The sequence below is a fragment of the Colius striatus genome, chromosome 15 (genome assembly GCF_028858725.1).
Source record: "Colius striatus isolate bColStr4 chromosome 15, bColStr4.1.hap1, whole genome shotgun sequence".
NCBI lineage: Eukaryota > Metazoa > Chordata > Aves > Coliiformes > Coliidae > Colius > Colius striatus.
Genome location: NC_084773.1, coordinates 12574096 through 12601775, shown reverse-complemented (window position 1 = coordinate 12601775; position 27680 = coordinate 12574096). Strand labels below are relative to the sequence as shown.

The window sequence follows — 27680 nt, the reverse complement described above, 5'->3', positions numbered from 1 at the left end:
TAGCTCTGCCCCCCAGGTAGCCATAAGCTGTAATTAAGCACTCCTCAACGATTTCTTCTGTGTGCTGAACAAAATCAGCTCCTCCCTTCTCTCTTCCCAGGAGTTCCCATCACTCTTCAGTAGCACATGGGAGCAGGGATGGGCCTGGCCCACACTATTCCCTTCCTGGGGCAGTACTGCTCAACCATCTGTGCCAACCACACTCTTTTCTTCCGTACTCACCCTCCCCAACTTGTGGTCAGCTATTGTACAGGAGTCCATGAAGGTCTGTGCAATGACCAGGAGCACAGCATCTACATTATCTGATGTCTGCACATCAAAAACAAACTGGGGATTCTTGATGATGTTAATCCAGAACCGCAGAGGTAGACTGTGGAGAAGACACAACAGGGTGTCAAAGACAGCATCTACAGTGCTGAAAGATATCCTGCACATTCCTGCATCCCACAGCTTTGCCCTCTCAGCAAAACCAGCTTTTTGCACCATGTTCTGCTGCCTTGCACTTCCATTTAGCACCTCTTCAGCAGGCAAAGGTGACTGTTACTGCAAGTCTTCAGCTCTAGACAGCTCAGCAGTGCCTCCTCTGTGGCCCACAGAACATCATACCTGTTTGTCTTCCAGATGTGGATGGTCTCAGGGTCTGCAATACCATAGTGCATTGCCTGCTCATCCAACAGGTCAAAGAAGTATTTGACTGCCAGAGGGACAGGGCGGTTGGTACTAAGGATCACCTGGAATAAGTCATCCACAAACTTCTGCAGAGTGCCCTGTGGAGAAGCAAGCAGGATAAAGTCAGAGGGGGCAGAGGAAAGTGGGGACCTCAGGCAGATGAGATGTCAACCTCCTCTGCTCAGCAACCTCCCCTCACCCATCCCAAGTGTCTCTCCCTCCACTGCAGTGAGCAAAAGGAGCCCCCGGTGGATTCTGGAACAGAGGCCAGGGAGAAGCTCAGGAACAAAGCCAAGCAGAGAGAGAAGTCAGATGTACTCAGAGGCACTGCAGGTAAAGGGGAGGGATCTCGCAAAGGGATGGAATGGCACTGAACCCTGGGGACTGACCAGCAGAGGGGGACTGCTGCCTGCCAGTAGCTGCATTCAGCTGGACCAGAACAAGCAGCAAGAGGAAGTTCAGTAGATGTGGGAGGAACACAGGGCCTAGGCCATCCCTTGAGGAACGGTACCACTTCAAGTAGGGTACTGCTGGGGAATTTAGATGCAAAAAGCTGATCCTTTCTTGAGAAGAGAGCAGCAGGACAAGTTTCTGGGTCAACTTGTTAACGATGACACTGGAATAACGCTAAAAGGAGAATGTGAGCCTGATCCATGACTGCAGCTGACTGCATGGCTGGTGTGTACTACTAACAATATCTTGCTGCAGCACGTAAAGGTCAGCCTTAGCTGCTTGGCCCTGGCTGGGGTGGAAGGTGGGCAGACACAGCAGCCCAATGGACAGTGCTGCCAAAGAAACTGCTGCAAAGCACAGGGCACCTGCTTTTGCTGTGAGATAGGCAGAGACAAACAGGGAGTGGACACAGGGATAAAACCATTTCTCACTCTCCTGGAAGCTCTGCAAAACTTAGCCCATTATGAGAAGTTTGTCCCTGCAGTGCTGGGATCACAAGGGAAAACAACCAGTCAGTGCATCAACCCAGGCCAAAGGCCTCTTCACCATCATACACAGCCCTGCCATCTGCCAGGGCATATGAAGGAAGGCAAGATCCCAAGCAGAACACAGCCTGTGCTTCTCACCTTCATAGAGAGCAGACGTGTCAGATAGATCTCTGGGATTGCCTTGGCTCGCTCCCGATCTCTTAAGCTCCCACGCCGATGCTTGGGAAGCTCTGGTTCTTCTGTTGGTTTTACCAGGTGCCAAAGTTTGATCCCACCTTCATCTGCATCCTCTAGCATTGGTGTTTCTGAAACAAGCAATTGTCCACATATGAGTGTCAGTTCTCTTGCAGCAGAGCTTGGCCAAGTGAGCCACAAGGAAACAAGATTTCACACTATGATAGAAACAGAGGCCTCTGGAGGCCCCTTATCCAGCCTGCAGAGAGTACAGCTGCTGCTAGCACTATAGCAGGTTGGCTTTGTCTACCTTAAACGCCTTGGAAGCTTCCCCAGACAGAGTTCCCCCACTATCCCAGTGGTCTGTTCCAGGGCTGCACCAGCCTTTTGCTGAGCAAGTTGGCTTTTTCCCTACATCCAATTTGAAGCCCCTAAGCTGCAGTCTGTGGCTACTGTCCCTCATGCCACAGGAGGTGTGTTTTCTGCCAGGCAGTGAGATATCTGCCTGGTGTCCCATCACCACCTTTCAGTCATGCTCAGCACCTGACAGTATTAAGACTCCTACAGGCTGCAGACTGTGCTCAGTCCTGGAGTCAGAACTAGACAATTGTACTTCTCCTGCATTTTCATGCCCAGCCTGGCTTTCCTCTGCTCTTACAGGCTTTTAGTTTTCTCCCACCTCACCTGCCCAAGCCTCCCATTTCCAGATAATCCTATGTGGGTCCAAATCACCTATCACCCTTCTATAGCAGCATAGAGCTGGGACTATAGCAAGAGACTTGTCCCACTAACTGGCAGGTGCTATAAATCATTTAATGAGAACAGGGTATCAAACTCACTCTCTCCTGGGATGTAATCCTGATTCTCCCTATGGATGTGCTTGGTCAGGCGTGGGACTAGTGCTACTGTTGCTCCATCAGGTACCTGCACACAAGCACAAAACAACATTCAAAGCACAGTGAAGATGATAACACTCAGGGACTGAGGCCACTGATGTCTAGAACACTCTGAAGCAAGGTGTAACATACTGGTGCAAGATGTGACACATTGGTGCAAGATAGTTTACAAAACTCTCTTTCCATTCCTAGAAGCCACTAGCAGATCAGTGTGTCATTACCTACTAACTGATTTGGACTGGAAAATTAACAGATCCAGCAGCAACAGCCACCAGGTGTGAACTTGAGTTTCTCCTTCCAAGCTCCACAGCTGCCCACACCTTAGGTACAGGTTAAGGAAGGGGCTGTGTTTGTTGAAGTGCAGGCCACAGCACTGGCTTCATGTGAATATGCTGCTGCAAGAAAGCTCAACCTTTTGTCAGTGATCCACCAGAAGCCAGAGCAAAAAATAGGGCGTAATAGTGTGTAGAAGATGATAGGAGAGACATGACAATGGTAGACAGTTCTGACCTTGTAATGCTGAAGCGTGTTCAGGCGTTTCCAAGTTCCTTGAACAACAGATGTCACATCCTCATCAGACAGTATCAGATGACCTGCCAGCCCTGATCTCCACTCTAGAGCCATTAAAACATAGAAAATGAAGAGATAAACTGTTAATTTTAGGCATCTCTGAAATCTGCTGTGCTCCAGCCTGGGGCAAAACCCTCCCTGACATACATTACTGAGAGGCTGCCATTGACTGTGGGGAAAGGCCAGTCTATGCCTAGAGCACCTCTGCACACACTCATTGTCCTCTCCTCCTACACAGTCTCCATGTTTTTCCTCCCCACCTCACATCCCCTTGCTCAAGCCTTTACCATGGTCCAAATCTGGCAAAGAACAACACAAAATGGAAGGGGCTGGACCAAACTGCTTCTTTCCCACCCCTGCCTCTTGCTGTTAAGGCAATGACCCCTCTTCCACTTCCTCACTGGGTTTTGGCACCAAGGAGTTCTGCTTACCAAGGTCCAGGGTGTCTGGGTCTGGTCGGTGACAGTATGGTGTCCCTTTGTAGATCTGATCCAGGATTTTCTCCTTCACCTGTGTTATTGTGTCACAATCTAGCACTTTAGCAGAAATCCCTTGGGAGTCCTCTGCCCCTCCTGCAGTAACTCCTGCCTGTGTCAAAGCATTTAAGGTCTGGGAAAAGAAAAGGTCACAGCTAATCAGCTGATAAGATTACATCTGACATGTTTACACCTTTGAGGGCTGGCATTCAGGCAAGTTAACAGCTAGTGCTTTCACTGGAAGAGTTCCAGAAAAGAAAACATCACCAATGTTAAACACCATCTTGTGTCAAGAGCTGAAAGCCAGTTCAACAGCGTTGGGGGAGGGGCTTAGACAGCCATGAGCAATTTCACCCCCATATTCCTCAGCACACCACACACACCAGAAGGCTGTGGTGATGGCTCCTGTCAGCCTGGGGCAGAAATGCTCGATTGAGCAGAGCTCTTGATCATCCATGGAGTTGTGCTACTGGGAATAACCAGGCTCCTGGGAGACAGTGGTAGGATACTGCACTTTGACCTCAACAATAAGAGCAGAGACACTTGTCCCTGTCAAACCAGGGAGCCAGAGGAAACACAAGATTTGGTGCTCACCAGCGTCCGGTACTCCAGGTCCTCTCTCAAAAGGCGGTTGTCATTCAGGGTATATTTGGCTTTCCCTGTCACCCAGTCCACTGGGCCTTTGTCCACCTGGTGCTTGATTCCTCGAAACAGCATGTAAAGGGGCTCCCCAACAGAATCCTGGTACAGGAAGGAAGGAGTTTCACCAGAGGAAAGTTCAGCTTGCTCCTCCCAGCAGAGCCCAGCAGCTTGGAAACACGAACAGCCAAGCTGCGGAGGAGCAGGACTGAGGATCCAGTAGTTACAACATAGCAGGCACAGACAGAGCCTTTGCCAACAGTTCCTGCTCCCTACACAGGGAAAGCACAAGGAGCAACTTCCAGTTGGATGCACAAGACCAAGGCATTGCTCTGCCTCTGTGTCACTAATCTGAGAGGCTCTCCTCACCACCCCCTCTCCAGGAAAGGGATGAGATCAAAACCTGTTCTTTCCACACACAACCAGTCTACGGCCAGTGTGTCTTGAGCGGAAGGATCTGTACTGAGCCCTCTGTGACCTGGTGAGACATCCTGGAAACCATGAGTGACATGAATGCTGGTTTAAGCATCCCTATCCCCACTCTGAAATAAAGGATGATTCTGGCATTATTTGAGGTACCAGCAAGGCACAAAGCAAACCTGTGGCTACCTCTCCTCTTTTGTCCCCTCTACATCCCAAAGGAACAAAGAGCTCACCCTCACAAATGCATACAGGCAGATGGACATCCAGTTGGTTAACAGCTTCTCTACCACTGTTTCTGTCCTGAAAGAGAGCATGAGGTTGGTCACAGAAATACAGTGCAGAGCAGGGAGGGATTTGGACATAAAGATCACTCCCTTTTAGAAAAGAGCACACTAAATGATGATACAGATCAAGGGATAGGGAAGATAGAGATCAGTAAGGTTAATGCTTTTGATGCCACTTATTTGCAGCGCTTTTCAGCCTGAAGGAGGCACCAAATGACCGAAGTGGAGAGACAAGTGAACAGGGGACAGAGGAAAGCCTCTGGTAGCTTTCAGACAAGGCAAATGTGTTCAGATCAGGAGGATGGACCAGACAGGAAGGAGGCTAATGGAAATCCAAACACAGAAGATATTTCAGTTTAGCTTCCAAATATGGTATGACTGTGAGCTCAGAGACTTCTAAACACCAGAGTGTGATTAGCAACTTAGCAGAGCCCCAGTACCTGAACACAAAGAGAACAGTTAAGGTACATCAGCTTCAAAAGAGGAGGAATTTGGGGTGGGCAACTCCAGCTTCCCACACTGTTCACACCTTTCCTGCCATATTCCCTGTCAATTGCTTATGGGAGAGTGGGGTGTCATGTTACTGCTTCCTCCCATTTGATGCATGTTGTCTGGACACAGGTTGGTCTCACAGCTGCAGCCCATGCCAGATGTTATCCCACTCCCAGGAGTTTTGGAGCTTGCCAGCTGGGCAGAAAGGCTCTGTCCCCTTGGGCAGCTAGCAGTGGGATCACAGCTGGCTCACTCACCTTCGCAGCATCAGCTTCGGGTTCTTGGCCACATACTGCTCCACGAGGTCATTCAGGAGGGTTTTGAGGATGTCAGTGAAATACTCCAGCTTCCCGTGCAGCGACACCGTGAGTAGCGATGCCACATAGGCCCGGTCCCTTGGAGAGAAGGTGCGTTGGATCTCCAGAGTGTGGATGAACTGGTGGGGAGACAGAAGCACCAGTGTGTGAATCTCCTGAAAACAAGGCAGTCACAGCTACCGGCTCGGGAAGAAGGAGTGCTGCAGGGAGCTCCCACTCACCGAGGAATGAGCTTCAACAGACACTGCCCACTTCCTGCTGCCAGTGACAGGGCCCTGACCCCACAGCAGCTGCAGGCAGAGAGAGGGCCATTACCTTGGTGAGGAAGAGCTTGCTGTTGAGCAGGTTGGAGAGCTGGACCAAGCCCTGCTCCACAGTTTGCCGCCGGCACTCGGGGATGTCCAGGTCCCTTTGCAGTGGTGACTCACGGTGGCCCGGGAAGAAAATGCGCTCTGCATAGGACTTATAGTCCAAGAAGGGGATTCCTGTGCCCACAAGGTCACTCGTGAGGTCCATCATCTCAGTCATCAAGTCTGAAGGAAAAGAAATGCCCGTGAGGGTGACTACATGAGCGGACAACTGATGGTGCAGAGCATGAGGTGAATGCAGGAACTAGGGGCAGTAGGTTGGGACTGAGGAAGAGGAAAGATGTTTCCTGCTAGGAGGAGGCACGTTGGGGTCTCATTTCTAGAGTATTTAAAGCTAGACTAGGCACTAGGAGAAACTGCATGAAGAAGCTTTCAGCCTTGGAAAGGAACTAAAAGGTGAATTTGGTGATTATTCTAATCTACAGTCAGGGGCTGGCTTCCAGTTTTATGACAAAGCGTCCACTGCTCAGCACAGATCTGAGTTGGGAGAATGAACTGGAGAATCAGAGGAGTCTGCACTGTGCTCTGAATTCATAAGCAGAATTAAAAATGGAAAGAATTCTCCTATGTGTTTCAGTATGTTATTTTGAGGGTTGGGCTAGATGATCTCTAGGTCATCATTCTCTGATTCTATGATTCCTGCTCTGAGCTACCCAAACAAGCATGCAGGAATGGAAAGAGAGGTAGGGCTGAGAGCAGTTCTTCAAGCTTCCCTGAAGGTGCAAGTACCTAGGAGCTCAGTGACTGACCTGTGAATTCCTTTTTGCATCTGTCCCGAACACTTGTTTCCAGATTTTCCAGCTGGATTTGAACTTTCTTGTAATCCCTTAGAGCCTGCTTGCTCTTCCTCCTGCAATAAGAAGCATATTTGTTCCCAGTAGCCCTAGCCCAGGGATTGTCTTTGCCAACTGTTGTGTTGCTGCCAAAGACTCCAGGGCAACTGGTGTTGAGGTGATTTCTACTGAACATCACATTTGCAAGATACCAGTGTTTCATAAACCAGACGTGTCTCTTGGAGGACCCATGAGCTGTGGGATCTGCACAAACTGCAGTGCAGGCTGTGACCAGAGGGTACAATGGGCCTCCAACTGGGACCCTGTTTAGGCCCAAGATGTACACACATGGCCACACATCCACTGACTGATGGAACACAAAGACCTCACACAATGCCAGCGCTTCTGACCTGTATATGAAGACGATGACCAGAACGATCAGTGCCACAAAGGACGCGCCAACACCAAGGCCGATCTGTGCCTCCAGTGGGAAGGTGAGCTGGCTCTCTGTGTCGTACTGCACTCGGCCCAGCAGGAAGTTCAGGTTTCCCATCTGTACCTGTAAGAAAGGGTGTGCCATGATATAAGCTTGGTGCAGCAATGAAATGCAAAGCCACAGGGCTTCTCCAGAATGGGTGCAGGTGACATATAGCCTTCTAACAAAGCTGTCCCACAGCACAACTCCTGAATCCAGCTATAGTAGCTTTTGGGCAACGTTTGGCACAGAAGAGTAGAGAACATGAGCATCTCCATGTCCTCCCAGTACCTCCCCAGTCCACCACCAGGCTCCTGCCTTTCCTTCACTACCTATACACCTCCCTGCTTCCACCAGTACTTCTTGTTCATCCTTCAAATGACAGGATTTCCTGTGCTGCTGCCAATTCCCTACCGTGAACTCTGGGAGCAAGTCTGTGCCCTCCCGCTTCGTGCGGTGCCGTGGAGCTGGCTGCTCAGAGGGAGGCTCACAGTAGAGATGATTCCTTGTTAATGTCTTCACCACACAGATTCCTTCCCCAATCATAGCCATAACTTCATCCTTGGAAATAGCCAGATCCAGATTTTCCCCCTGGAACAGATGTGGAACAGCACATCAAATCAGGGAAAAAGCAGCTCTGCCTTTCCATGGCCCTAGAGAAGAGAGGAGACCAATGACACAGTATGAAAGAAGCCTTTTTTCCTTCTCTGAGGAGGCTCACATACAAATTGGCTGCAGAAGCTCATTTTATAAGCCTAAAAGTTCACTTGCCATACAATTTAGGTGATGGCTTTAGAGCTCATACCATGCAGCTTAGAAACAACTAGTCTGGACATTTCCAGTACATCCTCTCAGTTTGTACTTGTGTGAAAAAAGAGCAAGTGGAGAAAGTGCATCTGCAGCTGCAGCCACTAACTTTCTTAATGAGTACTGGCCTAGGAAGTACCTTTCCATACAAAAGAAATACCCCAGAGGTATTTTTTTTCCCCTCACATTTACAGAGAAAACATTAGCCACTCTGCCCTTCCCTATCATCTTTAAGGAGAGACTTTCCTACCTCCACCTGGTAACAGGATTTCCTACTGCCAGGATTCTTTTACTCTGAAGTTACTTCTAGAGGAATCTTTAAAAGTTATGACAAAACTAGCAGCTGAGAAGAGGATGTGGGGTTTATTTAGTACAAGTCATATACAAATATTTCATTAGGATTTAAAATAAAAAAGCAGGGAAGTTTCCACAAGCCCTAAGAAGCTTTTTACAATGACTTATGGGCTCAAGAGGCTTTTTGGTGCCTTCTTTTCCCTCCTCTTATGTACCATTTCTCATAGGCCAAATGAGTCTTGTCAAATGCTTTAAAACCCTGAATGCTGTACGACATAAACTTAAGACACTTAGCTTAGAAACAACTTTGGACAAGGAACATTATTTTCCTCCACTTTTTGTGTTACCTCCACAGAGATGACACTTCCTGGCTTGTGACGATAGGGTTTGGCAGGGTCTTCAGCATTCAATGGTTTGAGGATGGGGTTGACTTCATAAGAGAAGGGCATGGGATGCAGTGAATTGAAATCAAAGCTCAGATTATCCAGAATGAATTCCAGTTTGACACGGACACTCCGCAGCAGCAGGTTAATGGCTGGGGTTTTGCACAGGATCAGGTAAGAAGAGTTAACAAGACATGGTTCTTCAAACTAAATATGAAAAGCAAAAAAAAGTGTCAGTAGTGAAACACTAATGCTTCTGCTGCTTTACAATACTTCCCAACCCTGCACAATCTTTGGCTAGCCTGCATTCCTCTCATCTGGAGCAATGCCAGAGGAACTCTGCTTAATTGTAGAGGGGAAAAATCCAAAATCTAAGGAATTCCCCATGTTCCTCCAAAGAAAGTTTTCATAGCACTGGTTTTATTGCAACTACCTAGGTCTTAGTAGCAAGATTCAGCTCTGACCTTCCCCTAGCAGCAAATTCTGGAGAGGCATCAGCTTTAGATCACACCAATACCTCTGTAGTGATCCATCTCAGGACACTGGCAGCAGGAAAGCTGAAAATGTTGGTGGAACTGGCAATCACTGAATGCTGCCTGCTTTTCTATCTCAGGGTGAAAGAGAGCCCAGGGGCTATAGAGACAGACTGAATTATGCAAAAGGGAGAGTCTGGAGCATGGACATGCTGAGTCACACAGGCTCTCTGGCTCAGCTGTAGACTCCACACTGCTACCCTTGTGTTTCTATCCACATCCCAACTCCTGTACATCTCTAAGCTCATGGAAATGTTTGTGGAAGTGTTTAATCTCTCAGTCTGGCAGAGAACACTTCCACTGGGCCAAAACTGTTGGTAGGACCCAAGCAGATAACATCAAGTGGGGAAAAAGCCCTAGGGACAGAAAGTCCACCTCTCCAGAGCAACACATTAACCCTTATGAACCCTCAGCTGCACTGAGGGCTTTGCCATACTACCTGCTGGACGCTGCACAGAGCATCCTCGGGGCACTCAGTGTCTGGGATGATTCTGCGCCATCGCCCCAGCCCTCGGCGCCGGCGTTCAGATGGAGAGACCGTCACTCGGATCTTCGGCTTCTGTACAACATCCAAGTTGTATCCGTGAACTCTGAGCACTCTCCCTCCACTGAAAGAGAAAAGTAGCTGATCTCACCCACCTGTCATTCACTAGCTTTGCCTTGCCCACGCTCCCATCCTTCTGCTCATGTTCATTCCTACAAGCCTGGCTTTACTCCAAAGTGCAACTCAACCGCAGGTGCCATCGGTGCTGTAGTAGCTGCCTCAGCACACAGCTCTGGGGGAAGGGCACTCAGTCTTTCTACCTGAGGAAGCTTTTAGGTGGCTCTGCAAAAGTGATGTTGGGATCCAGAGTATATCTGAAGAGGGATCCTTCCAGTCTCCGCTCTTGGTCCCCGTATTTGACAGTGACTGGGAGTTCTGCAGACACGTTGCTGGGACTGGTCTGGCATGCCAGCTGATCCTCCTTCATCTCAGAGAGGCTTGGAGAGACAGAAGAGAGAACAATGGATTCACACATCCATTGCAGAGACAGATTTTGCATCACTATGCCTTGCTCTTTGCAGACAGTCTGCAAACCTCTTGTGGTACTTTCTTAAATGTAATGCTGAAAGCTCTAAGCAAGTAATAACTGTTGGGCAGTTGTTGGTGAGCAGGACAAGGACAAAAGGCAGGTAGAGCCACTGGACAGACTGGAGAGACTGGAGGCATGCTACCGAGCTGTGAGCACCTTCTCACCCCCAGGGCTGTCAGGTGACATGTCCCATGGTGCAAAAGATCAAATGGCTTAGTGTTACTCTGCAGGAGTCACCTGCAGGTCCCCATCAGGAAAACCAGAGCTGTCAGGATGGGGTATAGTCCCATCAAGAGACAGGTAGAACACAGGCTATACAGCACTGTTCATGTCAAAGGAAGGTGGGCAGCAATGTAAGATGGTTGAGGATGCTGTCACAACCCTCAAGGAGATCTCCTGGAACAGAGGAGAGTAGAGCTCTAAGAGCTGGTGCTGAAGGCTAAGCCAGGCAGCATCACACTCTGCAGGGCTGTGGGAAGGACTCAGGGCAGTGCACAGCCAGCACATCAGCAGGCTGTGATCTTACATGAGGCAAGGGAGGTCTCCAAGAAGGACACTGATTTCATTAGGATGTCCAGTTAGCAGCTTTGAGCCCAGGAGAGTAAGGCAAGTTCCTCCTGCCTTGGGTCCCTGAGTTGGAACAATGGATTTCAGCTCTGGGTTCTGGAAGAGGAGGAGAAAGAAAGAAACAAGAGAAAAAAAAAGGTTAGTGACAAAGGCCTCAAAAGATAAGAAAATGGCAGAACATGTTCAGTGGCCTCCAGTGCTCTGAAAACAGAAGCTACAGATCCTAGTCACAGGTAGGTCTCAACAAAGCTCCAGTAGCCACCTGACAGAGTAGAGACGAGAAGGGAGGGATCAATTGCACCAGCAAGAACCACGGACCAGGGACCAGTCTTTCCACAGACTGCAAAAGGCAGATGGATGCTGCAAACAACAGAGCTGTGAGCCTTACACACAAACCCTAGGATTAACAGTTCAAAGGGATTGTTCAGATCAGTAACTGGATTAATAAATCAGGTTGGGAAAAACAGAGGCAGCAAATAAACTGTCTGTTTGTCTAGTAGATAAGATTATCAGCAGGGAGCCCTAAGAATATGTGTTAAAGTCTGTGCTATTAAATACATTTGTAGGTGACCTGGAAAGGGGAAATGAAATTTCATACATTATTCAAAGTAACAAAAACTCTGAATCACTGAGGAGCTGCAGCAAAATTGAGAGGAATCAGGCAGAGTGGCACAAATAAGTCACTGCCGATATATGAGCAGAATACATGAAGTGAGAAGGATACTACTGCAAAAAGGCAATCCAACCATACATAGACAGTTGTGAGTTTCAAAATAGCTCCTGCCCATCCAAGAGTGCTTTGGTACCTATAACAACTCAGTAAGCTGTAAGCACAGATCTCAACAAAAACACAGCAAGTGGTAGAAACCACTGGGAGAGGAATTAAGAAAGAAGATTTTTATGCCATGGTAAAAATTCCTTTTGCACTTACATCCAGTATGCAGTTCTCATCACCCTGCCTCAAAATGGTGGTAACAGAACCAAAATCAAGAGGAGAACAACATGCGTAACACAGGATATAAAATGGTTCTATACAGCCAAAAATGGAATAGCCTAAGACTTTTCAGGCATTTCTTTCCCCTTCTGGTGAGAGAGAGAGATACCACTAGGTGCATAACTTGGAAGCTGCACAAGAATGAAAAGGGAGTAATTGTCTCTAAAAACTACTTAAATATTATTTCATAGTTGCTAGGTTTAAGGCATCAAAAAGTTATCAGAAATCTGTTTTAAAACAGTAGGAAGCATTTCTCCATACAGTGCACAGTTACTTTGGTCTCACTGCCACTAACTGCTGAAGGTCAGAAGCTTAAAGTGTGTTCAAGCAGCAATTTGCAAGTTAAAAAAAGGAAAATCAGAAGTTTTGGTAAGATTTAAAGCCATCAATTAAGAAAACATCCCAAACCAGAAAGGTACCCTATGTTTTCCCTCTTTCTTTAAGCATTTAATGGTTGCCATTGTCAAACTCCAAAAAATCACTGGACTGTAGAATCTTCAGTATTACCCAGTATAGTTGTTTTTATAATCCAAAGGGGGGGGGGGGGGAGGGGTAACAAAAGCAAACCAAAGCACCACACCCTGAAACAAAACAACACAACACCAGAAAAATCAGATAAAACTACCAGCATCAAGTGTCTGGTTGACTCCTGAAAGACTGTGCAATAGACAACACAGCCGTTTAGCAGAGAGCCTGGAAGAACAGGGGGAGATACTAAAGAAGCAACAGGTACCTTACCTGATAGGTGAAAACATGCCCAGAAACTCCACGTCCTCCTCCAGGCACTTCCACCACAACGTGCCCAAATTTCTCCGTCCAGCTCCCGCCAGTGACGCACACGATACTGCAGGGCAACCCAAGAACAGCGTCAGACACCGTGGAAGAGCAGATGAGCTGTGTCCATTGCATCATGTCCTAAAACCATCTAAGCAACCACAGCTCCCTTCCTTCAGAAACACCTTTAAAAGCTGGGTTAGATGCATTAGAAAAAAGCAGGGGCTGGTTCCAAACAGGCCCATCCTACCCAAGATTTTTCTGGGACAGACAGGATGATCAGATCACGTGAAGGATCCAAGAACTCTGCTGATATCCAGAGCTGGTCAAATCAGTCACATCTGCAGTGACTTCAGGTTAGCAGTGGTCAATGCACACTGTGTCTGATGCAAAGGGAAACTCAAGACTGTAGGTTTAAGCTGGCACTGGTCTTCAGCCAGTGGCCTGTGGAACCAGTCAGTTCCCCTGATCTGCACTACTCGTTTTTTTTCAGCCCTTTTCCCAGCCATAATTGCTATGGGAGATGCCAACAAGGTGAAAAGTGAGGTTGTACTTAGAACAGGGCAGCAAGGAATCTCATGTTACAGTACTGGTTTGCTAACAGCAAAACTACTCTGCAGGAGCTTTCTCAGCCTTCTTACACAGCAGATGAATTTTGTGTGGGCCTTGCTCAGGAGTGGGTTCCAGGTTCACAGTTACATTCCCTCAACCAAAAAGGCTCAGGAATTTGAACTTTGGCAGTCCCAAGCCAGGACCCTGTGATGCCAAGTGATTTACAGATACAGAACAAAGACAGTGCTAACCCCAGAAATATGATGCTGTAATTCTAGAATGAAAACAGAAAGCAGATGGATCAAGACAAACAAGGTGCACAGACAAGGACAACACTGCTCAACACAGCAGGCCATTTCCCAGCAGGACCTTACCTGGATTTCAGAGGGAATAGGGCTACAACTACTGCTATCATGGAATGGAAAAAGGGGTTTGTGAGAGGTCTGATGAGAGGTTACTCACAATTGCTCTCCTCTTCTCTTGCTGGTTGCTTGGCTCCTCTCCCTCCCCTGTCCTGCCACAGGCCAGCTACACAAATATTTCTTTCTCCTTGCTTCCTAGCTGCCTCCCAGGCACATTTCTCAACATCTGACTATGCTTCCTTGTCATATAGTCCTGCCTTGGCCAGACACTAGTTCTCTTTCATTGACATTCCCAGGATTCATCAGGACAGGTCTTTCTGCTTCTTATCCTCCTCCTAGCCACTATATCTACAAGCACTGTGTGACGTGCCAGGCACTCCTAGCCACCTGAAGAGTGGCATAAGGCCCACCAAGATTCCTTGGCCTGTCTCTGGTTGTGAGGGTTCTTTCATTGGGTTTGTTCCTGGGAAGTGGAATTCTGGCAAGTGAATTATGACAGTCCAGGGGTGTGTCTGCTCAGATGTAAGAATCTGTGCCCTACCCTCCAACCACATGTTCCCATCCTCACCCTGTGTTACCATGGTCAAGATAACTTCCCAGCAGTGAGACTTGCACAAGCCAAGTCCTTTGCTTTACTGAAATCATGCCATGGCTGAGACCAAACTACATGGTTCTGAGCCTGTGGCTTCCCTGTGGGCTCTGTACCGGCAGCGTGGTTGGCACGTGGCAGCACTGCTGGGCTGCTGCCCCGGACACAATCTCTCTAAGCCTGAGTAACTAACCTGACAGTGACCTTCCTCAGGGGACTGGGCAAGGCTCAGTACCTGCTGCAGCAAAGGCAATGACATCTCAGGCTGGTGTCAAGGGAAAAGCCAGCACCTGCCTCTGGGAGGAGATTTCACAGATACTCTACCTGCTAGAGATCTCATACTCTTGAGCATCTACGGCACAGGGGATTCCTGCAACAGTGACAGTTTCTGCAATGTCTTGATGTTTCTGCCCGAGGTTTGAGCCAGTGATGGTGATTCTAGTGCCACCTTCCACTGGTCCAGACAGGGGGTACACCTGCAAAGACATCCGCGCATGTGTAAATGTCACAGTATCTCAGACCTCTGCACTGGCAACTGATCACAGGGCCCTTCAGCTGCTCCATTTCAAACTACTTGCTTGGGTCACTGCTATGGATTCCTTTTACTGGCTTGGACTAGTAATATGTCGCACCCTTATCAGAAGAAAGACCATAAAGGATACCACAGTCAGAGCTTTCTTTTCCATACCTTGTTGTTGCCAGCATTCCCCCTAAAAGGTACTAATCCTCTACAAACTTCTAAGGCAAGGACTGCCCTGCTTTGCCTGCTCATCAACATGCTGACCCCTCCATAGGGCATTTCTGCTGAAGAGTGGGAAAGCACAAGCCAATACATGTTACTGGTATTGAAGCAGCAAGCACCATTCCCCCTCAGCATCAGTAAGACAATGAGTTGCATGCTGCACAAACGTCAAAGCTCTGTCCCTGAGCAGCATCCAAGATAAACTAAGACAAGATGCAGCACATGGATGTTGTGTGCCACTGGAGGGAGGACAAGCTGACAGTAAAAGGGACACATGGCTACAGACACTTGTCATGTGGCAGTTAGCAAGAAACATTTAAAATAAACAGACAAAAATAATTCATTCCAGTAACCCATCATGCTTTTCCTACCCTTGTTGTGCTGTTATCATTAGGTTTTGACCTCCTATGCCCCAGGCTCAGTTGGGCCAACCTGTTTCAAGTTCTGGCTCGGGACAGTTGGAGGATCCAATCTGCAGACACTTTTCCCAGCTCCCGAATGATTCTGCTCCTCCTGGCATGCCAGTTTTAGCTCATACGAGCTACAAATGTATCTTTCCCCACTGTTCTCTATCAGCAAACTGAAAGCCCAGCACAAAAGTCTGATATCCTCACATCACTGAGGTATCACAGTAGAACAGAACTTTCTCTTCAGATGGCCAATGTATTACTGATCACTCTGAGTTCACAGCCTTTTTGATTTCAGCTGGAGAATGGAGCCCTGCTTGACCTGGGTGCAGTACACTAGTGAGTTACTCACAGAATGAATGAGAGGTGCTGGACACAGGTCTTCTATCTCTTCCTTGCAGGAGCCCTTGAAGATACAGCTGGGGTTGTCCCCTCCACACCACACACAGTTGTATTTTGAGTCAGCCGTTTGGCAGCGGCTACAATCAGTGTGTCCCACAGAGCAGTTGTAAAAAGTCACTGCAAAGAAGAAAAATTCAGAGCCATCTGAAAACATCCCCTAGGGCACACAATCATCCAGCAGCTTGGCATCCTGTACAGAACCCACTCCTCCTCCCTCCACTGTGACAAGCAACAGAAACGAGGCTCTATGCTGCCCTTAGTTTCCCTGTGATAGGGCTACCACAGATGCAAACAGCCTCATTTCAGGATTTCTCAGTTCTGTTCCAGCTCATCTGCTGTCTTTGTGCTGGGGAGGTGTAGCACTCCTACCATGAAGATCTGCAGCACTGTCCACTCGAAGGTGTCGTCGCCTCTGAACAAACACCACAGCGCTGAATTCGAGTTGAGGTGCTGTGTAACTGTACTGCAAAGACAAAGACCAGCAAGACAAAGGACTTAATAGAGGCACAAACAAGGCAGATGAACAGGCAAAAAGCATCACCATCCATCCTGCATAGTGCACTGGCACATACAGCCTCTGCAGAGCTTCCTGTGAATGCAGGCAAGGCAGTGTTAGCAGGGGCAGCACAGGCCTGTCCTCACTGGCTCAGAGTCATGATTCTGCTCTAAAAAAGGTAGTAAGCATTGGTTCACTAGGATGAACACTGAAAACAACTGTATGCTCACAATACCTGTCTAACATCCTCACTGCATTCCTAAATGGCTAATTCCTATCTACAAGCCACTGGCTCAGAAAACTGCTCCAGCTGGCATTTCTGCAATTTCAGTACAGCTGAAGATGTAGGATTACAATTAGTCCACTTACATGGGCTTATATGCACAAGAACCTGTGCTGTTCCTCTCTCTTAACTGTAGGAGTTTGTGAACTAGAAATATTGCTTCTACTTGCAAATCTCCATTTAAGTAAAATCCACACATCATACAGAAATGGGTTGGCTGTTCTAATTTTGCATGTTAATCTAACAATCCACAGGCTAGCTTCCACTACTGAGAACACTGGTACCACTAGCATTTTTCTTTTGTGAAAGAACTGCCACCAAAAAACTTGTCATGATCCAGAGAACCACAAACAACAGTGCCTGGAGCTAAGGCAGAAGTGGCATTGTCCTGGCAGGTTGCAGTGGATGGTGATTCAGAGACAGCATCATCCCATGCTACAGCAAATGCAGCAACAAGTCACGTGGCTCAGCCTGCACAATCTTTCTCCAAGCTGAAGGTAACTGTACTGTCAGGCAGCAGCACCACAGATGAGGGCTACATAGTGCTGCATATTTTACAAACACATTTGCAAAATGTGCTCTTTCCCCAAAGAGTTTGCCTTCCAGCCTGCTGTTTTGCTGAGCAAAACCAGCACCAGGATGAACTCCAAAATGGCATCGTATTCCAAGCACTCACCTGGTTCATCTGGCAGGTGATATAACAGAGAGATTGGTTTGTTTCTTCTCCTTCCACATAAGCATCCATCACTACTGTCTTCCCCTCCAAATTCAGGACACATTCGTAGTCCCACTGATGGTCCTGCAGAGAAGATACGTGTCACCACTTCTCAACTACACAGAGCTTCCTACTACACAACAGCATACTCCTGCTCTCCAATTCTGTACCTTGTACCAAGCCTCTTACTGCGCAAGCAGTGTGCTCCTCATTCTCTTTGTTATGTCAACTCTGTGCTACACTTCAGAGCTCTCCATGCTGTCACTGCCTCCACGTATGAAAGGCAAACCAACACAAAACAAAACTCCTAGAAAGGAGCACATGTGTGCCAGTGCAGGAAGGAGGAATTAAAGAAAAACCCGTGGGACTGTGAACTTATGCCTGTATGTCTCTATGAAACACCAGCTTGGAAAGAGTACATAGATTAAGGCAGTGCACTGCAAAAAACACTAAATGCATTTTTCTTTCTCCTATAAATCTTCCACTGAATTGCTGACACTTCAGGCAAAAAAAGATGGATATACATCTGTAAGCAGCTCTACTCCTCTGAACAGTGCAGTATGTCAAGAAAATATATAAAATAACAATCTGTGGGCTGCATGTTCCAAGGTGGTTGTTTGCAGAAGGTTACTAAATCAGTCTTTTGTCTTGAGAAGCAAAGAGAATTTTTATCAGAGGCACACCCAAGAAACATAGCTTTCAAGGGTGGTTTTCCCCATTGCAGAAGTTTCAGGTATGACAGGAACAGCCACATTAACATGAGCATGCCAGAAGGAAAGGGAATAGATGACTTATCTTTAGCATATAGAGACATAAACAGTCAGCAGAGACTCATCAGGAAGTTATTCCAAGCACATCTACAGCTCTACAGTGCAGTACAGGTGCAACTTAATCCAAGTACATGCAGATCTGCAGCAGGTTAGTGCACACTTGTACTCTCCTTTTCTCTGGGTGACCTCTACCCACCAATAAATGCAGCAATGTAATTCTTTATTCACAGAAACAGATCATTCATCTAGGAGTTTCAGCAATCAGGATAAAGCTAGGCAGAGCCACAACTGTGTCTTGCATGTATTTTTAGCAGTCCAGTGGAAGGTTGCCCAAATAGTGCTCTGCATTAATACAGTTTCTCAATGCTGATGACACTGAGCTGACTACCTGATAGAGGTGGAAGTTCTTTCCCAGCAGGGTTATCTTCCTCGCCACGTTGACTGGAAACAGGGAAGATCCCTGGATTCCCTGCACACAGGGACATGCACCTGGACCCCAGTTAAGCTCTTCATTCTGAAAACAAACACAGATCTTGAAAGAAAGATACCTCCATGGCTCCAGTACAGGGAATCCAAGCTTAACATGCCAACAAACAAGCCCTGTCTGAGCAAAGATATGGCTACACTTATTTACCATGAAGTTACAAGAAAGCAATGCAAGAGTCCAAAGAGGTGAACAGCAGAAAGCTGTGAATACACCAGACATCATAGCAGCTGCCAACTCCATGCCAGCAGCACTTCTGTGAGACCTGGGAACCTTGCACACATTTTTGTTCCTCAGGCTGTTGCATCTCACTCTGCACATTACAACAGTCAGCTTCTACAGTCTCAGAAGACGCGACCTCTCCTGTGTGCTGAAATACTGCGTCAGCAACCTATATGAAAATATGAGTGTTAACAGCCTCAGACTGTAAATTCCAAAGCTCAGCAACTTACCTCCTCCCAAAACTCAGGGGCATCATACTGATAGTCGAGGTCAGGGTGAAGGATCCTGGGAAAGTCAGGGATATCCCTCTCAGAAGAATCACCATCACCCGAGAGAAGAGTAGAAGCAGAGAAGGAAGATGTGTCATTCTCAGCCTGCAGTAAATCCATCCAGTCTTCTGTGTCCTGGAGTTCTGTGCCTTCCTCCAGCAGCCAGTCTGGGGGAGCTGATGGTGAGAGCTCTGAAGCAGGTTGTTCAGTTCCCAGCAACCTAGGAGAGCCATCAGAGGCAGCAGAGTCCCCAGGCACCTGGCTAGGGGTTTGGAGAGAGGGGATGGCAGATGTCAGTGCCTCAGTGGTAGGAAAAGAACTTGGAGGCCCCTCGAAACTGGTGACATGAGGGGAAGGCATTACTGCTGCTGCAGATGTGTGCAGGGGGCTACTCATTTGGGTGGTGGGTGGGTCAGTGTGCTGTGGCTCCTGGGCAGTAGCTGGCCCTTCAGTGGCCAAAGCCGCATGATCCATGTTTTCAAAAGAGCTGGTGAGGACATAGGCAGCAGGAGAAGTTGTCTCTGGCACAGTGACTGCCGGTTTGTCTGCTGGTGGTGGTAGAGGGGATTCTGTGACAGCCTGGAGAGATGCTGCTTCAGTTAAGAGAGTCAAATATGTATAGCTGAGGGCTTCTGTCATGGCATTGGAGGCTGCAGAGAGCGTGACGTAGTCGGGCTCCGTGGGGGGCACAGTGCTCGGTACCGCATGCACGGCAGGAGTGATGGGGTTTGTGGCCACAGCTGGGGCTGTGGTAGAGGACTTGGTGAGGGGAGCAGCTGAAGAAGGAAACACACCTGAGGTTGGGATCTGGGCCTAGAGAAAAACAACATGGTGGGGTGAGGAGAAAGAAATGAAATGCACTTAAACTCAAGCAGAAAAATACTCCATATTGCTTCCCGTAGCCATGTTGACAAGAGGCTGCTTTACCCGCTGGATTTCAATGAGAGCTCCATCTCATGCCAGCATGTCTTAGAATGGGTGTGGGGAATTCTCATAGTGCAGAAGATCCAGCCACATCTCTTCTCACAGATGCCTGCAGTCCTACATCTCTCACAAAACTGAATGGCCACCTGTGGCAGCCAGAAACTAGAACATCTGTTCTACCCCCCCACTCACAGCCTCCCTGCCAGCTTGCTCTTGTCCCTCACTTTGCAAACACAGCCTGGATAACCCCAGGAAAAGAGTGACCTGCTCCCCAGAAACCTACCAAGGCCTTGCTTCGTCAGGGATGGATTTGCTCCAACAGCTCACCTCCTTGCTTGATGTGACTGACAACTGCTATTTTACCTGAGAAGGGATCTGATTCACTGCAACTTACTGAGGTTGTTACAGGACACAGGACTAGGCCTGAGGAGGAGACGCACCCTTTCATTGTAGATAATGGTTCCTTCCTCACAGGCTGCTTTGTGGGTGCAGAGGTGCTGCTGGATACACCAGTTACATCCCCAGAGACTGCTCACACACTTCTGGCATCTGGAATAATGATAGAAAGGCAGTTGCTAAGGTGACCCAGGAAGGGACAGACACCCTCCCTACAACTACGGAAAAGAAAAAGCAGGTGCTCACGGTGCCGATATCCACAGCAGGGCCACTGCAGCACAGTCATAGAAAGAGAAGTCCACAGAAGCAATGAAGATGTCATGGAAACGCACTACAAGCTTTATGGTGACATGATCTGAAAATGAAAATAAAAATTTCTTAGCCATGGAGCCACTCTAAGTCTGCCATGCTGACAAGAGACACGGCGTGCTTTAGGAAAGACACTGTCAAACATGGAGACAGATTCCTTTCCATGCTTCTGGCAGCTCAATCACTGGATTATCCTATGGACACTAAAAACAGGTTGGACAAGTTTGTCAGGAGTAGCTTATGTCAGCTCTTGTCAACCCATGGGAAGAAAGACCAGTCTGAAGATCTCTCCATCTATATCTGCTATAATTCCACTGTCATTTCTGTATTAGAGGACGATGTAACATTCCATTCTCAAAGCTGTCTTCCTTTGTCATTCAAAGGAAAACCAAACTCTTAGAACTGACATGCTCTTACCATGCTGCCTTCACCTTGAGAGCTTTGTTCTATGTCCAGATTAAGAATTGAGTCAGTGAAGAGGTTTGTAAGACTTGTAATCTCACTTGCAATAACTGAAGGCTTATCTGCTTTAAATCCAGGTCTTATGTCAACTATAAGCCTTAGGATAGCTTAATTCTCTTTGTGAAGAGACTACCATCATTTTCTGATAGATCAAATAACTGCAAAGATAGTAAAAACTTACTGCAGCTGATAGCATGAGCCTGAAGGAGATATTTTGCACACGACAGTACTAAATCAGCTAATTAATCTTGTTCCAGACTAAACGTCCCTAACCCTAAAGTTGGGTATTAGTTCTCTAAATAATGGGGATACATTGTATGTTCTGCTCAACTGCAGGAGCTGCCACTTCTCCAAGACAGATTGCTATAAAACTAAATAACAAGAAGCTTGTCCATCATTCATATGACAGAATTCAAACCTCTTGCAGGCAAGATCTATTCACAACAAAACAATTACCGTGTCTCATGAGGGATCAGTCAGGCCCAAACTGGGTTCATAGTAGGGTGACAAATGAAGCAGTGTGCTACTGAAACAGCTGCTGATGAAGCATGTACAGAAATTCATGACTAGGACTAAGTAAAGGTATCACATGCAGGAGTCTGGTGTCATATGCAGTACTGTCAGCTCCCATCACAATCAGAGGTGAGTGCATTTGGCAGTGGTGGAAGGGCTAACACCTCCCAGTATTTCAAGGTTATGACACTGTATTTATAAATACTCCTTTCTCCAAAAAGGCCATTATTTCCCATGACTGCCAATAATACTCTTCAACAGAACAGAAGATGAGGTCAGGCATTTACAAATGGAGAGCAAGAGTTTCTGCTATCAACTTGGAGCTCAACAGCTTCAAGTGACAGCTGAGCTGGTATGCAACCTTTACAACAAAGCTGAAAAAAAGGCAAATATTTTACTTGGGAAAAGTATTATAAGAAGGAATAGGAAAGTGCCAATATCTAAGACTCTGATGAGACTTTGGAAAAAAGTGTATGGTTCTCAGTACCAGCTTCAAATTCATCTTCACAGAGCACAGAAGCCACACAAAGAAGGGCCAGCAATACAGTGAAGGAGAAGTCTGAGTAACAAAATAACACAAAGAAAAGGTTGGCAGAGTTAGCATGGCAAAACTCTATGCTAAGAATGCTGAGCCATAGTTCATCGAGCTGTGGAAGCAAAAAGACAACACAGATCAAACAGACACAAACCATCCATGGGCAAGTTTAGGCTAGAAGACAGAAGTGACCTGTAGCGCCTCAGAGATGCAATATGAAAGTAAGAGGCAAAGCATCTACAGAGTCTTGAAATGAAAGCAAGACTGACTTACAAAGGAGTCAATAAGAAAATCTGAAGCCTGGAAAAATGAGAACTAGATTGTGGCTTTATCTACATTGATTTTTCACAACTCTGCTTAATTCAGGCCCACACTTGCAGAACTAGGCGGGGAAGCCAATTCTGCTCACTCTGCCTGTGGTGGCAGCACAAGAAGCCCTTGTCCTCTGTGCTTAACCACCCTGAATGGAGACCCGGTGGGTTTGCTCCAAACTAAAGCAGTGTGAAAGCCAGATATAATAATATTCATAGAATCATAGAATGGTAGGGTTGGAAGGGACCTTTCGAGATCATCTAGTCCAACCCCCCTGCAGAAGCAGGTCAACCTAAACCAGGTTGCATAGGAACATGTCCAGGTGGGTCTTGAAGACCTCCAAGGAAGGAGACTCCAAAATACTGTAAATAATTTTCAGAATGGAGGAGTTTGAGATCGCATGAGGGTGTTAGCTGGGTTCTACTGTCATGTTATGGCCATGGAGATGGCTTCAGACCTATTAGCCAGCTGCACACTTGCACGGAAAATGTGTTTATCCATTTAGGTGAATCATGTGGAACGCTTCCCAACTGGCACCTGCCTCCTGCTTCAGATGAACAAGTGCTTTGAAGAGATCAGCTCATCAGAGCTCACACTGTCAGGCTGGGTAAAATCCAATGCAAAGATCATAAATGGAGAAATTCCCAGGTTCTTTAAAGTGGCCAATTAGGAATATTCAGCCAGTTATTGTTCACAGTAATGGAAGGCTGACTCTGTGTTTTCTGAGGTTATGCTGCATTGCGAATTAATTTCCAGCTCTGAGGACTACATGTCTCTTCTTGCCCAACCTTACATGTACTTCCTTCCTCCTCTACTATGTGGATTTTGAGAAGGTTTGCATTTTGTTCAATTTAAATAATAAAGCAGTATTTAAGAGAGTTCTCTCTCCAGATTTATGACAATGCTGCCAAACGAGCCACCCCTCTAGAATGCATTTCAGATCGTATTCAGATTTGCATACAACCCTTCAAGCAGGATCTCCTTTCCAACTACCAGAATTTGGCACTGGAATTTGGCAACAGCCCAAAATAGCACAGGATGTGTGTGACAAGCAGAAAGCAAACAGATATCATGACAGAATGAAACGAACACCTGCTGACAGACCACATGCATTCATGGCTGTTAATCCTGGCAATCTGACGGACCTACAATGTTCTTTCTCCTGACAACGTTATCAGAGCTATCGTGTCCCATTTAAAGCATTTCACTGACCTGCTCCTGTGGGCAAAGCTGGTGCTTGGCTGGGATCTGGAGAAGGACACATAATTCCTGACTCTGTCAGAACTGCTGGGCTTTCATAATCTTCAAAGTAACATGAGTAAAATTCTTCCTCACGCAGAGAAGGTAAGTCCGAGATAGCCAGGAATATCTACCAATTCAATAACACCCAGAAAATAATTTGCCTTCTAACACATTCTTATCTATTTTAATAGAATTTTCTGGCTCTATTTTTTCAATGTAAGAGCCCCATGAAGTAGTTATTTGCATGTACACTAATTTTCCTATAAGGTCTCCTCAGACTGACTGTTCCATTCATCATCTCCTGCCATTTTCAAGCTGAATGTGGCCTCCACCAAGCAATTGGCAAAATTGCCCAAATCTCTAACAAAAAGGCAGGTTCTTGCTGCCTCCTAACACAATGACAGACTTCAAAACACTGCAGCACCTTCTTAGCTTTTCTGCCAGCCCTCAGCTGCAAGACTGAAGACATAATTTCAGATAGTTCCTTTCAGATCTTCCTGACAGCAAGTGTCAGAAATGCTGTGAAATCACAGACATGGGCACCTTATAGGTACTAAGCCAAGAAGGGACTCCCCCAAGCAGCCACCACTCCAGAATACTCAGTAACTTAGCAGCCAAAGGCATTCAGTTTTATGGGACAAAACAATGACATTATCTCTGGTTACAGCCAAACTGTTAAGTCCCCTATGTGAGGCACACGTGCTTGAAGGCTCAGTGATTCAGTATCCCACTGAAAGCAAGACAAAGACTTATGACTCCTCAGAGTTTGCAGGGGACTTTCTGCATGCTTGAGTATCATCAGAGAATCAGCACCACTCACATTTCTCTTTTCCTCTCTGCTGATATTGGCTGGAGTTAGTGACTGGACAGACAGACACTGCTGTGTAGAGTTAAAGCTCCAGAGCCACTGCTCACTCAACCTGGACCGCAAGCACTCGGAGCGACGGCTGCACCTGCAGGCAAACAACAAGAAGCTCTGTGAGATATCTGTGCAGCCCTAACCGGGCATGTTCAGCTTCCAAGCTGACATTGACTCTCTGAAGCCTTGCTAGAATCTTGGGAAAGCTGTTATAGAAGCCATGGAAGTCCTAGCCTCCCACCACTTTCCATGTTAGGATGATATGTTGCCAAAATATGTATAGGTAGGAACTTTTCGGGCTTGAAGTAGTCAAAGGGTCATGAACTAGCTCCTATGGCATTTTCCAGGAAGACAGAGTCAGGTGGACCTGCCTCAGCAGGGGGGTTGGACTAGATGGTCTCTAAAGGTCCCTTCCAAGCCCTACCATTCTATGATTCTATGAACAAGCAGCCATGCACACTGCAATAAACCACATCTCATTAAGCAACATTAATAGGGGAGAAAAAAGTGAAGAATGCTAAATATGAGAGTGACACCAGAAGAAGAGATAAGGTCATTTCACTACATTTGAAATGAGGCATTTTGAGCTCAGTCAGACTAAAACCAGGCTGAAATTCACTGGACAAGGGCATTGTGAGTGGAGATCAAAGACCCAAAAAGAAGTGCAAAGACACTCGTGTTTGCAACTGTGACTGATGACTGTGTTTTAAAGAGAGTATCCCACACACTAACTAAATATAAACTAAACATAATATAAACTGAATAGCAACTAAATATAAAGTAAATCCAGAGACACAGACATATGGAAGACAATCCCTAAGCACCATCCCTCCCAAATCCATGCAGGTGAAGAGGGATCTATCTTACCGTCCCTGAAGAACACACCAGCCACAGTAGGGATCTTTCAGTGCCAGACAGGATTCACAGTCCAAGTACAGGGAACATTCCAGTATGGGAACCTTTACCACCTGTCAGAGAAAGAAAACAGTGAAAACACAGCACAACCAACACAGGCTCCAAGTCTTCAGCTGCTTCTGCCTAATGACCAAGTCCCATCATCTGCATGAGCACTGAAACAACTTCCCAATCCCCGATACTGCATACAAGTAAAGAAAAAATGAACCAATTTCCAGAGCCCACCTGCATGGCCATTTCACATATTGGTGGAGGACATCTAAACATCAGGCTGTGCAAAGGCACTGAGGCAAGCACGGTGCATTGCTATTAATGAGTTATCTGTGGCACTTGTTGCAAGAAAGAGACTCTATTTAGAGATAATGCTGTATCTTAATGAAATTGATCTTTCACTGAAATTAATGAAAGAATAAGCAAATCAATACCATTCACTCTTTTGCTTTTCTGGAATCTGTCATGGGAAATCATGTCTCTGGACATGTAAGTGACTGAAGCAGCTTCAGACAAGGCCTCTGAATGCATCTGCACTATTTACCAGCTCTGTCTGGCAGAACTATGATTTTGATCAAAGCTATTGGTCTGCTTTCAGTTAACGTAGAAGCAAAAATCTTCTGCCATCTAAGATTAAGTTTTACTTGCAAAACACTTCTGCTTTAACTTACTATCCTTGCTGATTTCAGCCTCTTGCCCTCTCTAATCTGCTACTACACTTCAGCTACTACACTGTCAGTTACTTTAAAATACCAACTTCTAATCCCTGACCTATTACTTTTGCTAAGTACGTGATGTAATTGGCATTTTTAAACTGGCAGAACAATTACTGTGAAAGGATATATTTCAGATTTCTCTAATCATCTTCCACTGACAGATTTCAACTACTCCTTTGAAGTGTTACAAAATTTCTGAGTGCACTGAGGGGGGCATGAAGGCAAGCTATGATTTTCCAGCATGCTCTCATTCTTTGTTTGTTCTTTCCTTCAGAGGAATTCAAGATCTGCTTTTCCCTTTGCTAAGAGGAGCCTTCTCTTTCCAGTTGAAGGAGCTGATATGAATGGTGTTATACAAGTCCTCTCACATAAAGTATCCAGAGCTGAACTTCCTACTTAGCAGACATCAATATCCCAAGAGGCTGAGGCCTCTTCTCTTCCAACTGTCAGTGGGCACAAACAGAATTACAGAAAGCGGGAGCAGAATGAAAGGTGCTTCACATGGTTCCTTATGCAGCTTGATTTCATCTGCAAGGCTGCAGTTATACGCCTGGTCAGAGTGCACCTCTGCTATTTGCAGACATTTCCCAAACATTTCTGCTTTTTGTAGGTTACACACCTACATAAGAGCAGCTTAACCTTTTAACTGATTAAAAACAGGAAAAGTGCCACAGTTTTATTTACACAAACCCTCCCTTTTCTCTTTTTAATCTTTTGCGAAACCAAGACAGGTCACATTACTTATGAACCCAGAAGGCTCACATTCTTCTGCTCAAACGGAAGTGCAAACTGTTGACCAAACAGTTCCTGCTCAACACAGAGGAACCCAGGAATTTGCAGTCCTTCGCCTTCATGCCGATAGAATAGTCTTTTATAGCCTGCAGCTCACATTCCTCCATCATTGCTGACAGCCTGAGGGACTTACGGAAATGCATGTGCAAACAGGCCATGGTTTACAGTAACAAGGTTTTCTCCACATATCCTCCAGCTTTTGCAAAAGGCCAGTCCCCATCCCTGGAAGCCAGACCGGCAGGGAGCTCCTGCTCAGCACCAGCTTCGCTATACCCACTCTTTCTCTGCCTTCCCCACTCCCACCAGCAGTTTGTTTGGCCCTCAAATGCTTTCAACTCTTCTGTAGAAAGGATTTTATTGCTCTTACCATTGACTGGGTCATGACAAAGAGGTGCTCCTGCGATTGGTCAAACAGCAGGTCTCCACTCACCATGCTATTTAACTGGACAGCTAAAGACGCATACACATGTGCATCTCCCATTGCTCCTAAGTACACCTG

At 46.7% G+C, this 27680-nt stretch overlaps 1 protein-coding gene across 1 annotated transcript in view; it reads right to left on the bottom strand.

Moving 5' to 3' along the window:
- PLXNB1 (plexin B1) overlaps positions 1–27680 on the bottom strand; it is a 55882-nt gene that overhangs the window by 5666 nt on the left and 22536 nt on the right. The window contains exons 4-33 of the mRNA XM_062008339.1: positions 27549–27677; positions 25635–25735; positions 24729–24861; positions 23879–24035; positions 20782–20890; positions 20580–20688; positions 19177–20028; positions 18629–18754; positions 17432–17554; positions 16346–16439; positions 15927–16093; positions 14750–14901; positions 12887–12992; positions 11114–11250; positions 10319–10495; positions 9954–10122; positions 8946–9188; positions 7912–8088; positions 7433–7581; positions 6999–7099; positions 6197–6414; positions 5822–6000; positions 5022–5088; positions 4321–4467; positions 3682–3859; positions 3191–3294; positions 2624–2708; positions 1749–1915; positions 607–767; positions 223–370 (exon numbers count right to left, since the gene is read on the bottom strand). Coding sequence (XP_061864323.1) covers positions 223–370; positions 607–767; positions 1749–1915; positions 2624–2708; positions 3191–3294; positions 3682–3859; positions 4321–4467; positions 5022–5088; positions 5822–6000; positions 6197–6414; positions 6999–7099; positions 7433–7581; positions 7912–8088; positions 8946–9188; positions 9954–10122; positions 10319–10495; positions 11114–11250; positions 12887–12992; positions 14750–14901; positions 15927–16093; positions 16346–16439; positions 17432–17554; positions 18629–18754; positions 19177–20028; positions 20580–20688; positions 20782–20890; positions 23879–24035; positions 24729–24861; positions 25635–25735; positions 27549–27677 — 4965 coding nt within the window. The remainder of the gene's footprint in view (positions 1–222; positions 371–606; positions 768–1748; positions 1916–2623; positions 2709–3190; positions 3295–3681; positions 3860–4320; positions 4468–5021; positions 5089–5821; positions 6001–6196; positions 6415–6998; positions 7100–7432; positions 7582–7911; positions 8089–8945; positions 9189–9953; positions 10123–10318; positions 10496–11113; positions 11251–12886; positions 12993–14749; positions 14902–15926; positions 16094–16345; positions 16440–17431; positions 17555–18628; positions 18755–19176; positions 20029–20579; positions 20689–20781; positions 20891–23878; positions 24036–24728; positions 24862–25634; positions 25736–27548; positions 27678–27680) is intronic.